At 39.5% G+C, this 17,366-nt stretch overlaps 2 protein-coding genes across 2 annotated transcripts; both read left to right on the top strand.

Moving 5' to 3' along the window:
• Window positions 1-2,272: 2,272 nt before the first annotated feature.
• LOC146524052 (uncharacterized) lies at window positions 2,273-7,992 on the top strand. Its single transcript, XM_085184426.1, has 5 exons — window positions 2,273-2,826; window positions 2,914-3,252; window positions 4,848-4,958; window positions 7,095-7,168; window positions 7,471-7,992. Exons 1-5 carry the CDS (start codon window positions 2,502-2,504, stop codon window positions 7,597-7,599), a joined length of 978 nt encoding a protein of 325 aa, XP_085040552.1. The 5' UTR covers window positions 2,273-2,501; the 3' UTR covers window positions 7,600-7,992.
• A 27-nt stretch (window positions 7,993-8,019) lies between these two features.
• Window positions 8,020-16,987, top strand: LOC146524051 (uncharacterized). Its single transcript, XM_085184068.1, has one exon. It carries the CDS (start codon window positions 14,849-14,851, stop codon window positions 16,361-16,363), a length of 1,515 nt encoding a protein of 504 aa, XP_085040194.1. The 5' UTR covers window positions 8,020-14,848; the 3' UTR covers window positions 16,364-16,987.
• The last annotated feature ends 379 nt before the right edge of the window (window positions 16,988-17,366 follow it).

The following is a 17,366-nucleotide window of genomic DNA, read 5'->3' as shown; positions in this document are numbered from 1 at the left end:
CACAGACGACACCACACTGAATGCAGGAAGATGGAGGGCTTAAATACACACATGAGGTGACCAGGGGAAGTGGAGACACGTGAGGAAACAGCTGACTAGGACGAACATAATGATGCCACAGTGGAAGTGAAAACTAAGTACATAGAACTTCCAAAATAAACAGGAAACATTACGAGACATGACAAGAATCGAGACATGAAACATGACAGATAGACATGAAGCAGGGAGACACAAAAAGATCTACAAAGCAAAGGACTAACACAGCAACCTAGGCAATTAAACTGAAACTAGAACACAAGTGGAAAACAAAATACAATAAAACTCAAACACTGGGTAGTTTGACTATTTATGTAACCTGTAGTGTCTCATGTCTCGTTTCCTGAGATTAGAGGATTACCATTCTGCTCTGAAGTGGTAAGGCCCACCAACCAGCATGCGTACAGTGAACTTTAATCATCAAAACACGAGTTTAGTTAATTGATCTCCTTTTGCTCCAAAGAAGAACTTTAATATCATAAGCCACGTTTATTTCTCACCCTTTATTTCAGTTTCATTCAAAGTTTCATCTTTCATTTCGGCCATAAAGCAGTTGATTTGCACTATGGAAATATTTTAGTCAATATGTGGTGCAGGTTTTGAGTTATCCCAAAAGTTTATAAATTAAAATCAAACTAACATCCACACATAGCTTGAAAGGGTAAAAAGGAACAAACGTTATTCATTTCATATACGAAAGCTACAAGAATGAACAGGATTCTTGAAAATACTGAAATTATACCAAAACCACCCGAAACCTAACAAAACCAAAGACAAACACCAGTGTTTTACTTCATTACATATTTGTTTTGAGTGGGAGTCCAGTAACCTCAGTAAACAACTGCACTGAAAACAAAGTCACAAAGCACTTAGTATTATACAAAATGTAATCCAATGATTCATGTTCTCTGACAAGAGTTGGCAGTTAAACTCAGTCATGTAAATGATGAATTTCACGCCTTCATTTATGCTGCTTTAATATTAAGCTTTGCTTTATTTAAGTGGATTTAGAAGAAAAAAAAATCAAACAAAAGCTGCTTAGAGAAAGATCCTAACATGTTGTGCATGAGAAGTTATTTCTTGAGACCGAAGTTAACGGTTAGATTATTAAATGTATGAAACTGTTACATGGATTGCCATGAGACAACGCCAGCATAGAGGGAAATAAAATGTAGGGTTGCTATAATGTTATACTTTCTTTGCACAATTGATAGCGAGATTATTAATTCTCGCATATAAGGGACAAAAACGTTGGGCTGGGCTGTGTGACTGAGACGGAGAGTTGCAGGAAGCAAACAGCTGCACTGCAGATAAAAGTTGAGAAAAGTGCCGATAAGTTCTGCTTACACTCATTCTGATCCCCGCAAAAACAAATGTGAGGCATTATAGATCTATTGTACTGCTTTGGTCAATGAGAGGAGTGCTGATTTTATTGATTACAGATAGACAACTCAGGCTTTGCTGTTGTTTTAGATGCTTAAACACAACATAAAAAATGACTAAAACAAAGTTGATCTTTTTAGGGAACAAACCTTCTAATAGAGTATTTACATCTTACATGTGTGCAGTATTGTAGCTACATCTGAAAGCAACTATCCAGTTGAGTTTGTCAGTCATAGCAAATGCAAAGAGGATCTGCTAACTTTGTTTGATTGATCATTATTTATTTGCATTTGCATTTTTTAAGTCTGGATACTAAATTTAAATCCAAAATCTGTAATTTGGGTATAAGGATGGTTTTGCTTGCATGGTTGGTATGTAAATTATGGGAAGTGTAAGGTCAACTTCAGGGTGTGAGATGAGATATAATAAAATAGTAAAACATATTATTTTAATAAAAAACTGTCAGTTGTTGTTCATTGGTGTTTGAGGGTATGAAGATAATCATAGTCTCCTAAATCTTTGTTACATGATTGGTAAAACTATCTGCTCAAGATTTTTGTGGTTATCCTGTGTGGATTGTACATCATAAACAAACTAAAACACAATTTTGTTTTGAATACAACTGTATTTCCATGTATGTACAATTTAGGTTTTCAAATGCAGATTATGTTACTCTGGAGAATCTTTGAAAACAAACAGTACAGCCTATATTCACTGTAAAGGGCTTGTAAAATATTACAGGAAGTGCATTTTCTGTGTTTCAGCCAATCACTGTGATTTCGACTTCCTAAACCTTGATCATCTTGTGACTAAATCTTCCTTTGAGTGGGAAGACATCAGTTGTGCAAGAGAAGGTTGTGGTACCACAATGATCGGAAGACTGGTTCCTTTGATTCTTCTAAGTACATTGTGTGAGTTTACTTTTTCTGTACTGTGGGATGTAGCATTGTAATCATATAAGACAAATTGTTTAAGGCTCTGTAATATTTTAAACTGCGTGATGATTATACATATTTTTAAGTATTTTGTCCTGTCATGTTCTAACTGCTACTGTTGGTTTCTTTTCTTCAGCTTTGATTGAAATGAGTGAGATTCAGCAGATGTCTTTGCATGTGGCTAAACTTGGAGATGATGTGAATCTGACATGTGTGAAAAACAATGCAGAGATTTCTTACTGGTATAAGTTGAATTTTGGATACATGCTTGAAACAGTTGCTACAGGAACTTATAGAACAATATCCCTCAGTGGACAATTTAACAACTCAAGATTCAATGCCACAAAAGTAGGTCACGTGCTTTCTCTTATCATAAGAAATGTAAGCAAAGAAGATGAAGCGACTTACCTCTGTCATGCAGGATCGGCATATGAAATGGAATTTATAAATGGCACGATTTTGGCAGTGAAAGGTAAAGTATATTTATTTTAGTGTTTTCTTTTTATATCTGTGTCAAAATCAAAACAAATACAGACATTTATTTTTGTGAATCACACAGATCCTAAAACTCAACTTAAATCTGTTACTGTGAAACAAACTCCAGACATGGAGTCAGTCAAGCTGGGTGATATGATGACTCTGCAGTGTTCGCTCCTCTCTGAGAACAAGAATGACACAGATCAGTGTCCAGATGAAGACAAAGTGCACTGGTTCAAAGGTGGATCAGAATCCCACCCAGACGTCATTTACCACGGCAATATCAGGAATAAAGAGGACGGGAGATGTGACTACAGTCTGTCCAAAACTGTAACAAACTCATCTGATGCTGGGACGTACTACTGTGCTGTTGTCACATGCAGTGAGATCCTGTTTGGTGAAGGAACAAAAGTGGTGACAAGTATGTTTTTAAAGTCTTATTTAAAATATTATTATTCATAGTGATCATTGTTGCCTGTAGTTCTGTGAATATAGACTGGAAGTCTTCACCTGCTAGTTTCAGGCCTCTAATAAAGCAACTCTACCAAGATCAGCTTTAAATACATTAAACATACAATGTTCTTAAGGCTTACAGCCCACAGCCTATTTGTGTTTGTCATATTGCAGGTGCCATTTTGCTGCCTTTGTTCTTTTTCTGTTCTTTTATGTGCATGTTTTCTACTCATTTCCTGCAGCGTTCTGTGTCACGTAAAGGCCTCTGCATTTTAGCTGTTCATATTGTTATATGCATTTAGTTTAGATGGTTTTACTGTAAGTATGTCAAGCTAGAGGTCACAAACACTTAGGATGCAATACAATCTCAAAATGCAACGCTTCATAACAAAATGCCACATAAAGAATACAGACAAGTTAGTATTAGTTTTAGGGTTTTTTTTAAACCCCATCAAAGATCTGTGAAGCCATACTTGGAACAGCTAAATAATAATGTGTTGATGTTCAGTAGAGGGTTGCACTAGGAAGCAAGTTGAACATAGCCAGGCCCTCTTTGTGGTAGCTGGATTTGAGAAAACCTAAAATCTAGTCAGAGATAACAGGTATCATGTTCAGCTTTTTCTGTTAACCTAGATTTAAAAACACCTAGAAGCATTAAGACAAAACATAAAAATAAGTCATATTTGTCACACATGCAGTACTACTTTAACCTCCTAGGACCTGCGTCCACATATGTGGACATCACATTTTGGGTTATTTAGACCAAAATACTCAATTTTGCTCTACAAGTGCCTGATATGCACTTACGAGGACATTATGCTGCTACTGTTCTATCAAAATTTTAAACGAATATCCTCATATGTGGCTCTGATTTTTCTTAGAAACAAAAATTAGGTAAAAAAAAAAATCTGGTAATTCCTTTTTTTGACATTCATCAGGTCCCAATCAGCCCAAATATCAAAGAGAAATTAAAAATGCTGCTGTGGAAGAGTTCAGGTCTTAGGAGGTTAACTTCAGTTTCATATGGTGGTGTTATTATGATACGGCCTAACAAGTGACATGTGTATAAAATGTTTTCCTTCAGGCTCTTAAAGCTTACTTTCACTAAAAATAGCTAAAATATTGGACTTTCAGCGAAATGAAACTAATATAACCTGCTACAGACAAGATTGTGTGTTCATCGTATGTTACCGTGGTGATAAAGTCCAAAGACATCTGCCTTACTGATGCTGAAAACTTTTACTTTCAGCTCAACATAATTCATTATCCATGAACCTTGGATTGCAATACTCTCTGTTGTGTAGTTAAAAAAAGTGCAGCTGAGGTTGATGAGAAAAAACATCGTCTGCAGGCAATTTTCCATAAACTACGAGGAGAGAATGATTTAATTTATTCATTGTTATTAACTTGGTAATGAGTAAAATATTAGTAATTAATATAAATCAATAAAATCCATCTGCATGAAATTTAATTGGGACTAACAGTGAGTCATGTAGATGTGCGCTATTACACAATTACATAAATGGGATGTAAAGTGTCTGCTGGGATGTTTTCTCGTTCCAGATGAGTTCCCGCTCAGTGCTGTGCTCGTGACGCTGCTCATCTTCTCTGTGCTCGTGAATTTTGGTCTGATTGTCTCCAGAAAAAAGAAGCCAACTTGTGAACGGTCCAAAGGTACAGTGGTGCATCACATTTCCATTACACCACATTCGTGTGTGTACACATTAATAGTATAACATTAGTATACAGAAATAGTTACCTTGCTAGTACCGGTTGCCTTTAGAACTGCCTTAATGTTTCAACAAGGCTTTGCTACTGAACTGTAAGTTTCCTTATCTTAGCTGATAGAAGAAAATTACTAACAAATCACATAATAAAGCACTAATACTACTAAAACCAGGACATAGCTATGTATTGACCCTTTAAAACTGGTCAGAGCAGCATGCTCTGTTTTGCGTAACTATTTTTAAATCCCGGTAGCTCTGCAACCACGCGAGCTAGCGCAATAATTTTTTTTGCATATGAAACCAGAGGAGTTGTTCTTACATCTTATGCCATCAGCTTGTCCTCGGTCACAGTTTCCTTCCACATATAGCTTTGCAAAAACTGCATAAAAAGCACTTGCAGCAACAAAAACATAATATTCCAGAAACACGCTTTGCCGATCCGATCAGCTGTTCATAACACTTCAGACGTCAGCGCGAACTTTCGCATGTCCGCCATGACCTGCCCGAAACAGGAAGTGACGTCATTTTTCGCGGAAATGTCGTTTTTTTACTATCTGGGCCTCATGAGCCTATACTGGTGTTTTTAAAAGTTATGTTTGACTTTATGACTTTCTGTGTGGTTTCTGGGATGCTTAGGACTCATATTGCACCGCTGGAAATAGTTTATTTTGATGCATATGCTGCTTTTTTGCAAATTTGCATTATAATATTTATTTTCATTTTTCCTGCAGTGTATAAAAATTGGTGTATTTCAAAAATAAAACTATGAAGACACTCAAAATAAATTTCCTGTGGTGGGAAACTATTTTGTGCAACTTTTTTGTATTTACAGTTTTGAGGGATAAACCTCTTAAATTTCTCTAACTAGAAATATATGTTAAAAAAGCAAAAACAATTTTAAATTTTTTTGTAGTTTATTGCACTTTTTTGCAATTTATGTAATTACTATGCACTTAATGCAGACATATTATTAAAATTTGGGCTATAATGGTTGTATTGATGTATAGCAACTTGAAATGTTCCCAAAAATGGCTCCACAGCATGTAAAAATATAATATAAGCTCTGGCAGACTTGGTTCTATGGTAGGTCTTAAAGGGTTAAACAAAATATCTTAAAATAGAGTTGGTTCTTTGTAGGAAAGCTGTAACTTGGAACAAAATCTAACAGACTATAATGCCATGTTGAAATGCAGTCCTGTACTCTGCACCCAGTAATGCATGGCGTGATACATTTCAGTCAGAATTAGAATTATTATCAACTGCATGGATCGATCAGACCTGCCGTGTGAGTCCTTACATACCCATGTCACCAAACTTTAAGTGGCGACTTTCTGGATGAGTCAAAAACGTAGATTACTCAAACGTTAAGCACAAGTGCTTTCAAACTGCTTTGCATGACAATGACTCCACTAGACCCAAGCAGTCATTTCAGCAGACAGATTTTAATCTAATAGTCTATTTCAGAAGTGGTAAAGCCAGAGTTTAACAGTATGAATCTTCAGGTGCAAACTCAATAAGGAATTTGAAAATGATTTATTGATATGCAGAATTCAGTTAAACTATCTGGAGATTGGACTCTGATGCCCCATTGCAGCAGAATGAAACGCTGGTGGTGGAGATGAAGACAGAGGCTTGCATGAAACCTGAGTAACATGAGAGAGGCAGGGATAGGGAGGAGGTGGGTTTCACAGAGGTGTTTGAAAGGGAGGATGACAGATTAACAGTGAGATTTAATGTACTCGGAGTGGAGGCTGAATGGCCTGAAGAAGGCGGACAGAAAGATGATTGGACCAGACCAGTGATGTCAGCATTGGAACAATGGTAGTGTGGGAAAGTGGAAGTGATGTAAAGCATAAATTAACCAGCAAATACCCAGGAAGCAAACGTGTGACTTCATTTAAGCTGTATCAGCTTCATTTAGGAAAGACTAAACTCTCAAATGAATGTTTCCATGAATGAAGCTGTTTTTAGAGCAAATGGATGCCTTATGCAGTATTACTGTAATCTTGATAATTAGCTTCTTGGATCTGACCTAAAAGGCTTTAAAAATAAATCACTCTTAATGTTTTCTTTTTCTGAACAGGAGGAGAAACCGTCTCCACTCAGCCTCCAATCAATGACCAGGATAGATCAACTGCAGATCAACTGAGTAATGTGGTACATATTGTAAATACTGAAACACACAGCCAGCATTTTCTATGACAAAACTGAGACATACTGAGATACAGGCAAAACTACAGGGTAGTAATCAACTTTACCTGACAGCCTTTCAAAAAGTTGCTAAAAATAAACTGATTTAGTAAAGTTTAGACATGAAAAGAGTTTGATTGGGCCTCAGTATCACACTTCACTTTCAACCTATGTTCTGTGTGTTTAATATAAATTGTAAAACTGTTTTAAAATGGTTATTAAATTCCAATTCTGTTTTCTATCTTCTAATTTCTGTTAATAATCTGCAGGAGGGTGAAGAAGGAGGAGTCAACTATGCGGCGCTGGACTTCTCTTCTTCAAGAAAAGCTAAAAAATGGAAGAATAAGCGGGAGCTACCAGATGACAGCATATATTCTGGCATGATAGACTACCAGTAACATGCTCTCCTCATCAAGAATGAATATTTAACAATTTTCATGCTGATATATTATTGTTAGTAGCACTGCAAAATAGATTAGGCTTGAGATGGGACATGTGTTTTGTAATGCTGGCTATTTAACCCTTTAAAGCCGGTCGGAGCGGCACGCTCCGTTTTGCGTAACTATATTTAAATCCCGGTAGCTCTGCAACCATGTGAGCTGGCGCAATAATTTTTTTTGCATATGAAACCGGAGGAGTTGTACTTACATCTTATGCCATCAGCTTGTCCTCGGTCACAGTTTCCTTCAACATATAGCTTTGCAAAAACTGCATAAAAAGCACTTGCAGGAACAAAAACATAATATTCCAGAAACACGCTTTGCCGATCCGATCAGCTGTTCGTAACACTTCCTACGTCCATGTCAGAAGATTTTTATTATTGAGACATTTTATTAATCATTATTGCTGATATACTAAAGCTAAGAGTGTTCATATTTCTGTTTTTACTTAACCACTTGCACAACTGTCTACACTTTGCCTTAAAAAGACTTGTTTTGCTCTCACATTATCTCACAGGAAACCGCCACCCAAAGAGTAAGAAATGACCTTGTAAGAACATAACCTTTTTTGAACATAAGTTCCGAGATCTCACACCTGCCTGTTTGGCTAGGGAATGTTACTTCCTTTCTTGTATGTTTCATGCTGTGTATAAATAAAGGCAGAGAATTGCTGCAGGGTGTGGGCCTCACTTGAGCTCCCACCCGTGCACGTTGAACTGTTACAAGTGTCTGAGTGTTATTTCATTATACCTGATTACTTGATAATATTGTCTCTTATCATTTTTAATGGTCCTCCGAGCCGGAGTGGACATTGATTATTTTCTTTTTCATGCTCCACTAGGAAACCTTCATCAAGTCCTGACGTCGTGAGAAGCCCGCGCTGAAGTCTGTCGACAGCTCCTCTCCAGGCAGAGGATAAAGACCAGAGACGCTATAATTCGATTTCTGGCCAGCGTTCTTATAAAGTGGTCCACGACGTTGGGGGTTGATGGAGCAGACCTAAACAACCACGAAATAAATCAGGTGAATATTTAACACTCACCCACATCTTGCGAAAAATTCGAATAAGAGTTGACGCTGCTCCTACAAGTAAACGCTCGTTCTAAGAGAGGACTGGTAGCTATTATAGGAAGCTCCTACAATGTAAATGCTCGTCCTAAGAGAGGACTGGTAGCTATTATAGGAAACTCTAAATGTAAATGCTCGCCTGAAAGAGGGTTGGTAGCTATTTTAGAGGGAAAAGCGTCATAATAAAAACCTTTAAACGCGCGAAATATTTCTATTTTATTGTTTTGTTGGTGGAATAAGTTACATTTTACAGCACAATAGGGAGGCTGAACTATTCCACCGTATTGTTTGCCGACTGGTGCTCACGTACTGGTGGGACGAGAAAAAGGTTGTGCTTCATCACATAAAATTAACACCGCTTTCAAGGGTAGCTTGAAAGTAGAAGGCTGTGTTAATAACCTCTCTCATCCCTCGTGCCAGAGAAAGCACCACGGCTGTTTGTGTGTGTAAAAGTTAAAAAGCTGTAATTTTCAAGGTACCTAAACATAAAACATTTAAAACAAATTAGTGAAAATGGGTAATAAATCAACAAAACTCACTGCTGACGAGCAGTGGTTAGAGAAAAAATGTCCAGGCGCCGGACAAATTAGTGCAAACAGATGGAGGAATCCAAAAAAGTTTAAATGCCCTGCGTGGGAGGGAAAATGTAATCCCTCTGCAGTGATAACTTTAAAGGAGACCCTCCAAGCAGAATTAAACAATGCAAAAAGTCCTAAAAAGAAAATAAAACGTACTCAAGAGTTAAAATATTTCAAAGCATGGAAAGAGGAGGAAGACAGACGTAGTGAAAAAAGAAAAAGAAAAAGGAAACAACATTACAAAGCCTACAGCCGCCACTTTATGTACCAGCACCGTCAGCACCAGAGCCACAATCAAAAAATCCCTTCACTAGTCAACCTAATCCTAATCCTTATGCCCAAGCCCGAAGTGCATTAAACTGTATGACAAGAAACCCACAGGAAGACATAGGGAAAGACCCGTCAGGCAGGGACATGGGAGGTATTGTAGATCCTCCAGGACCCTCTGGAATTTTTCCAATGATAGCTGCGCCTAATCCCAGATATGGACAGTTGATAGGTGGTGAGAACGCAGAAAGAGATATAAACCCATTTGTGTATGCTTTTAGACCATGGACCCAAGCTGACAGACAAAATGTCGAAAAAGATGTTCCATCTTTAAATGAAGGCTTTCAACAGTGGAGAGACGCAGTGGAACTAATTAGAACTCAATGGGGCCTAAACGGTCATGAAATGCTTCAAGTAGTGCAAGACCTGCTAGGATTGAGAATGGGGACAGTGAAAGACGGTTTTACAGGTGCAGATGACCAAGGAAGACCTCTTGGCCCAGATTCCCTAGATTTAATGAACACCTTGACAGACTTATATGACCGAATTAGGGTTCGTTTAGCCCCCAGAGCAGATTATTCCAAAATAGGAGAAGTAAAACAAAAGGAAGCCGAAACACCATCAGACTTCCTTGATCGGCTACGCCCGGTTTTCCGACAACATTCAGGCCTAGATTATGAAGACCGCCCTGAAAGACCTTACCAACAGCAGTTAAAAAATGCATTTCTAAATGGTCTCCGTCCCGCAGTCAGAGCCCATGTCGAAAAGCACTGGGTGACAATAAACACAGGAAATCTAGCAGACGCCCTACAATATGCAGAGCATGCAACTAGAGTGCTGAAAAAGAAGGAAAAAGGAGGTGTTTTCACTGTAGATCCCGACACAGGTGTCATAGCATTTTCTGGTGGATACAGAGGACAGGGACAAGGACAACACAGAGGAAAGGGACAGAAAAGCAGAGGTTACAAAGGTAACAGGAAGCACAGAAATGAAAGAGACAACCGTTGTTATAATTGCGGAAAAGAAGGACATTTTGCACGAGACTGCAGAAACAAAAAAGAGAATCATAGTGACAGAGAAAGTATGTGACTAGAGCAAAATACTGAAGCTGAACAAAACATTGAGGATGAAACTGAAATCTATAACATACAACAATTACTTTTAGGCTCTGAACATAAACCCACAGTAATTATTCATGTAAACAACGAACCTATGACTATGCTATGTGACACAGGCGCATGTAAAACTGTGTTAAATCAAAAACCACCGAATCTGAAATACTCCAGTAACACCATGATAGTAAAATCAGCATCAGGGCACACCAGCATTAAGTCTTTAACAGAGAGCCTACTGTTAATACATACAGACAGTGGACGCAGCTGCAAAAATCAATGTATATATGACCCATCCTGCCCAGTTAACCTTCTAGGGAGAGACTCCTTAGGAAAACTGCAAATAGGTGTATTGCCAGGGCCAGAAGGCATGTATGCTAAGTTAATGTTGAATGAAGAGCAAAACCTCACTGACTGTCAGATTAATGTGTGTGAAGGGCAGGGAGAGCCGCACTACTACTGGACATTAGACCTGCCCTCACTAGAACCTTTGCAACACATAGCAAATCAATATCTGCGAACCCACTCAACACGGCAGAGCTACACAGAGTATCACAACACACTGAGGTTCAAACAAAGCCCAGGTCATGACCCCATGTATGACTTACAGGTGCATAAACTGGGCCCACAAATGCTTACATTGCAGCACCTATATGTCACTCAAAGTGGTAATGCAGTCTGCTCTGTACTTCAGCCAGAAATAGTGCAACGAGTGAACAGGATGCCTAAACCACATGTATCAGTAGCACACAATGACAGCACTGAGTGGAAAGATTTAGGCCGCGTTCTCGCTCAAGTTGAAAGGGACAGATATGAAAAAACTGAAGAAACACATGAGGGATGGCTTCAAGGTCGAAGAACAGGATGCATGAGATACACATTAGGGTGGGTACTCACTACCCACCCAGCCACCCACATGATTGACAGCACTAATGTATACGTGCAGGAAGATAGTGAGAACTGACATGAACTCTCATTAGAATTACACCCAGAACTACAACAACTGCCCACAACACTGTGGTCCGTAGGACCTACAGATGTAGGATTAATTAAAGGAGCAGATCCCGTTGTAGTAAAAACCACCACAACCTACAGGCCAGTCAAACCACAATATCCCTTAACAGCAGAAGCAAAGGCAGGCATCAGGCCAGTAATTGCAGATATGGAGAAAGCAGGCATTTTAGTAAAAACAACCAAAGTGACCTGTAACACTCCGATCTTTCCAGTGAAAAAAGCAAACACAGGAAAGTATCGCCTAGTACATGACCTCAGAGCAATAAATGACGTAACAGAACAAATCCCACCTGTGGTAGCAAATCCACACACAATCCTAAATCAAGTAACACCAAAAGAGCAATGGTTTTCGGTTATAGACCTATCAAATGCATTCTTCTCTGTACCGCTACATTCTGACTCACAGGCTCTGTTCGGTTTCACCTTTGATAATCAGAAGTATACATATACAAGGTTACCTCAGGGTTTCCAGAACAGCCCCACCCTGTATGCAGAAGCTTTAAGGAAATCTATGTCGCTTTGCACTCTCCCTGCCCCAGGACAGTTTCTCCTGTACGTAGATGACATACTGATCACGGGAAACACACAGGCAGACTGCAAAGCGAACACAATAACAGTATTACAACATTTAGCTGAACAAGGCCACAAAGTCTCACAGCACAAATTACAACTGTGGAGCTCAGAGGTCACATACCTTGGCCACAAGCTCACAAGGGAGGGAAGAACACTGTTAGACAGCAGGAAACTAGCAGTACAGAATGCTCCAAAACCGCTCACAAAGCAACAGATGATGAGTTATTTAGGTCTCTGCAACTTTTGCAGATGCTGGATACCTGAATATGCTCTGTTAGCTCAACCTTTGCAAAACTTAATTTATGGAAAAAATCTAGCACTGAAAGATAAAATAGAATGGACACCAGAAGCAGAAAAAGCATTTAATGATTTGAAACTTGCCCTACAAACACGCACAGTCTTAGCCTTGCCAGACTATGACAAATTATTTTATTTGCATGTAGACGGAGGTGCAGGCTATATGAAGGCCGTTCTAACACAAGCATTTGGGGAAAAACAACGACCACTCGCCTTTTACTCGTGTAAATTAGACTCAGTTGCTTCAGGCTTGCCTACGTGCATACAGTCATGTGCAGCCGCAGCAGAGGCAGTAAAAAAGTCTGCCGACATTGTTCTCGGTCATAAATTAATTATCAAAGTTCCCCATGCTGTAACCTCCATCTTACTGCAAGCAAACTTGTCTTATCTTACACATGCAAGACAGCTCTCATATGTAGGCATTCTGCTATCACAGTCACACATTACAATTGAGAAGTGTGGACAACTAAACCCAAGCACACTTCTCCCCACTTTAGCAGACGGAGAAAAACACTGTTGCATGAAAAAATTAGATGAGGAAACGAAACCACGAGCTGACATTCATAGCACACCGCAACTGACCTTCACTAACATTTTTGTAGATGGCTCAGCATCCAAAAATAGTTTGGGGAGAAACTGTGTGGGCTATGCAGTAACCACAGCTGACAAGGTTTTAGAAGCTAAACCACTAACTTCCTCACACTCTGCTCAAACAGCTGAACTGACGGCTGTCATCAGAGCATGTCAACTACATGAGGGACAAAAGATAAACATATACACAGACAGCCAATATGTTTTTGCAGCAGTACATCATTTTGCAAAAATCTGGCAAAACAGAGGTATGGTTACTTCTACCGGTAACCCTGTGCAACACGGAAATCTTTTAAAACAACTACTAGAAGTTATAACTCTGCCAAAGAAGCTGGCATTATGCAAATGTGCTGCACACCAAAAAGATGACTCTGAAATTACTAAAGGCAACAACTTTGCAGACATAGCTGCAAAAAAGGCAGCACATCAGCCAATAGAAACCTTAATGTCTGAAACCACAGAGTTAATACCACTTGATGTACTGAAAGATGAACAGAAAGCCGCACCCACTGCAGAACAAAAGAAGTGGTTAAAATGTGGCGCACAACTGAAAAATGACTTAATGACCTGTAATGGCAAACCAATATTGCCAAAATCTCTACACAAGACAGCAGCATTAGTGACACATGGCTCGACGCACGTGTCAACAGGAGGGATGATAGATATTCTCTCTAAACACTTCTACACTCAAAATTTCGAAAATTCAGCAAAAGAATTTATCAGAACATGCATGATTTGCCAAAAACACAATGCACAGGGAAATCTCAGACCCAAAAGAGGTCATTTTCCCACACCACCTCACCCATTCCATACAATCCACATGGACTTTATCGAATTGAATGAATGCCAAAATTCGAAATATGCTCTAGTAATTATAGATGTATTTTCAAAATGGCCAGAAATCTATCCAGTAAAAAGAGCAGATGCAATTTCAGTAGCAAAATGCTTATGCAATCATTTCATACCCACATATGGCATCCCTAGCCTGATACGGAGTGACAATGGAACACATTTTGTAAATGACATAATTAGCAAGGTCTCTGAAGCCTTAGGATTTAGCATCAAACATCACTGTGCATACCATCCACAAAGTGCCGGACTAGTGGAAAGAACTAACGGTACAATAAAACAAAGATTAAGAAAATGCATGGAAGAAACAGGAAGGCCATGGCCCGAGTGTGTAGGCCTAGTAAAAATGTGGATGAGACTGACGCAAGGCTCTCAGAAGCTCACACCTTTTGAAATCATTCATGGCAGACCATTTCCACTGCCGATCACAAGCGAGCCAATAGACAAATCAGTAAGGGAAACCACCCTAGCTGAATGGATGACTAAACTGCTTGAAAACAAAGAGATTGTGCTAAACAACCAACTGCCGAGTGATTCTTCTCCAGTCTCTTCCAGGTTGAAACCAGGCGATTGGATCCTGATTAAAGTACTCCACAGGAAAAATTGGAGTTCACCGAGGTGGGAGGGCCCCTATCAGGTGCTGCTGACGACCCCAACTGCATGCAAAATAGCAGAACGACCCTCGTGGATTCATCAGAGCCACACAAAGAAGGTACAGGACACATCAGGCTAAGACGCCAGCTCCCTAGAATCTCACCGGTGCTCTAGTGGTGGAGAGAGGGCTGATTGGGCAAAAAGCCCGCCCTTGATCTTCTCGCCCTAGTCTACGCACCAGAGGTTTTAGTGTGCTTGGTCACCATGAAGACACTGTTCCTGCTATCAGCGATCCTCCTATCACTGGTGGCTCTCTTTGCAATATTCACACTGCAAGGCAGCTACAAAAGAAATCTGAAAAAAAGATGGACACATGACAACTCGCACCTGCGCGACCTGAACCAAGACCACAACCACCCATGGATGAACAACGCGTGGTATAAGTATGTGTACGACAGAACACGCACCGACAACAGCACGGAGTGCTATGTGTGTTCACACATGCCAACAACGGCCATACACGCAACAATATATGGAATGGCACCTCAACTCGATGAAGCAATGTGCATATTCAACAAAGCGATAACTGGCAACTGCTCACGCAGAGATTTGATGACAACAGGACTGGCTCTAAAAGGTCAAAGCACGAAGAAGAAAGACCAAATTCCATGGTGTAATGACACAGATGTTAAACGTGTCATGAAACCAATCTCACAGCAAAGGGTCATATTCAAACAGACAACCCATTGTGCCTACAATCTGACAAACTGGAACTACGCCTGTGACGAAGAACATTGGGTAAACGTCAACGCCAACAACACCAAAAGCAGATCATTCGCCATAGTTCTGCCACCTGACATACAGCACCCAATATGTTTTGCCTTCTCGGACGGAAGCAGAAAGGTCGGACGGAACCTTAACTGCACACAAACCTTTGACATGACCCAATCCACAGGAACATTCACCTTCAAGAATGGAACTTTCTGGGTCCAGGGAGCCGCTTGGGCCTGCGGGCCTAAAACCTACTTCATGCTCCCACCAAACTCCACCGGTCTGTGTGCACCAGTGCTAATTTCAGACCACACCTTCAAGATCACAGCAGAGACACACGCACGCATATCAAGAGCAAAGCGTGAAGTCGCTGAAGTGTTGCCACATGACTCAGTCTACGGATCAGATGTGCCTAAGAACTTCAAGTTATGGACCACCGGTCAAAAAGTTCTCCACTCCCTGTTCCCTTGGGTGGGAACTGGAAAAAACATGCTCAGGATTGAGACACTTGACTACCGATTTGGATTGTTCCTAAATGCCTCAGTAAAGATCAACAAGGCACAAAATGAAGAAATCGACGCAATACGCATTGTAGTGATGCAACACAGAGTCGCACTGGACATGATTTTAGCTGAAAAAGGAGGTTTGTGTGTATTGTTTAACACCACATGCTGTACATACATCCCAGACAATGTGCACTCACAAAACATGACCGACGCTCTGAACGCTTTGAGAAAGATTAAGGACGCTCAGCAACAAGACTATGTCACAAGCACTGAAGATTGGCTCACATGGTTGCTAAGTGGTTCTTGGAAGTCCCTACTGATTAAAGGACTTGTTTTTGTTGGAATTTTACTTTTACTTTTATGTGTTTTCACAACATGTGTAATACCCTGTCTGAAGAAAATGGTATCAAACATAGTGATGACCTCTATCAATGCTTATGTAACACTGCCTCAAATGGAAGATGTTTTGGAAAAGGATTCATGTGATGATGTTGAAGTCTAATTGAACCCAGGATTGCTCAATGACGTTCTGACCGAAAATGTTTAGGCAAGAGGTTATGAATTGAACCAATAGCAATGCTGTTATTACAGAAATTTGAACAACAGGAGGGGATGTCAGAAGATTTTTATTATTGAGACATTTTATTAATCATTATTGCTGATATACTAAAGCTAAGAGTGTTCATATTTCTGTTTTTACTTAACCACTTGCACAACTGTCTACACTTTGCCTTAAAAAGACTTGTTTTGCTCTCACATTATCTCACAGGAAACCGCCACCCAAAGAGTAAGAAATGACCTTGTAAGAACATAACCTTTTTTGAACATAAGTTCCGAGATCTCACACCTGCCTGTTTGGCTAGGGAATGTTACTTCCTTTCTTGTATGTTTCATGCTGTGTATAAATAAAGGCAGAGAATTGCTGCAGGGTGTGGGCCTCACTTGAGCTCCCACCCGTGCACGTTGAACTGTTACAAGTGTCTGAGTGTTATTTCATTATACCTGATTACTTGATAATATTGTCTCTTATCAGTCCATCAGCGCGAACTATCGCATGTCCGCCATGTCCTGCACGAAACCGGAAGTGACGTCATTTTCGCAGAAATGTAGTTTTTTACCATCAGGGCCTCATGAGCCTATACTGGTGTTTTTAAAAGTTATCTTTGACTTTATGACTTTCTGTGTCGTTTCTGGGATGCTTAGGACTCATATTGCACTGCTGGAAATAGTTTATTTTGATGCATATGCTGTTTTGTTGCAAATTTGCATTATAATATTTATTTTCATTTTTCCTGCAGTGTATAGAAATTGGTGTATTTCAAAAATAAAACTATGAAGACTAGAAATATATGTTAAAAAAACAAAAACGATTTTCAATTTTTTTGTAGTTTATTGCACTTTTTTGCAATTTATGTAATTACTATGCACTTAATGCAGACATATTATTAATATTTAGGCTGTAATGGTTGTATTAATGTATATCAACTTGAAATGCTCCCAAAAAT

Source organism: Neolamprologus multifasciatus, chromosome 2 (genome assembly GCF_963576455.1).
Source record: "Neolamprologus multifasciatus chromosome 2, fNeoMul1.2, whole genome shotgun sequence".
NCBI classification, from domain to species: Eukaryota; Metazoa; Chordata; class Actinopteri; order Cichliformes; family Cichlidae; genus Neolamprologus; species Neolamprologus multifasciatus.
The sequence above is the reverse complement of the archived record's forward strand: the minus strand, read 5'-3'. Positions and strand labels throughout refer to the sequence as shown.

Excerpts from the sequence above, each read along its gene's own strand:
- LOC146524051 (XM_085184068.1), top strand. The coding sequence starts at position 14,849 with ATGAAGACACTGTTCCTGCTATCAGCGATCCTCCTATCACTGGTGGCT.
- LOC146524052 (XM_085184426.1), top strand. The coding sequence starts at position 2,502 with ATGAGTGAGATTCAGCAGATGTCTTTGCATGTGGCTAAACTTGGAGAT. Across the intron at positions 2,827-2,913 it reads CACGATTTTGGCAGTGAAAG|ATCCTAAAACTCAACTTAAA; the intron begins GTAAAGTATATT and ends TGAATCACACAG. Across the intron at positions 4,959-7,094 it reads AACTTGTGAACGGTCCAAAG|GAGGAGAAACCGTCTCCACT; the intron begins GTACAGTGGTGC and ends TTTTCTGAACAG.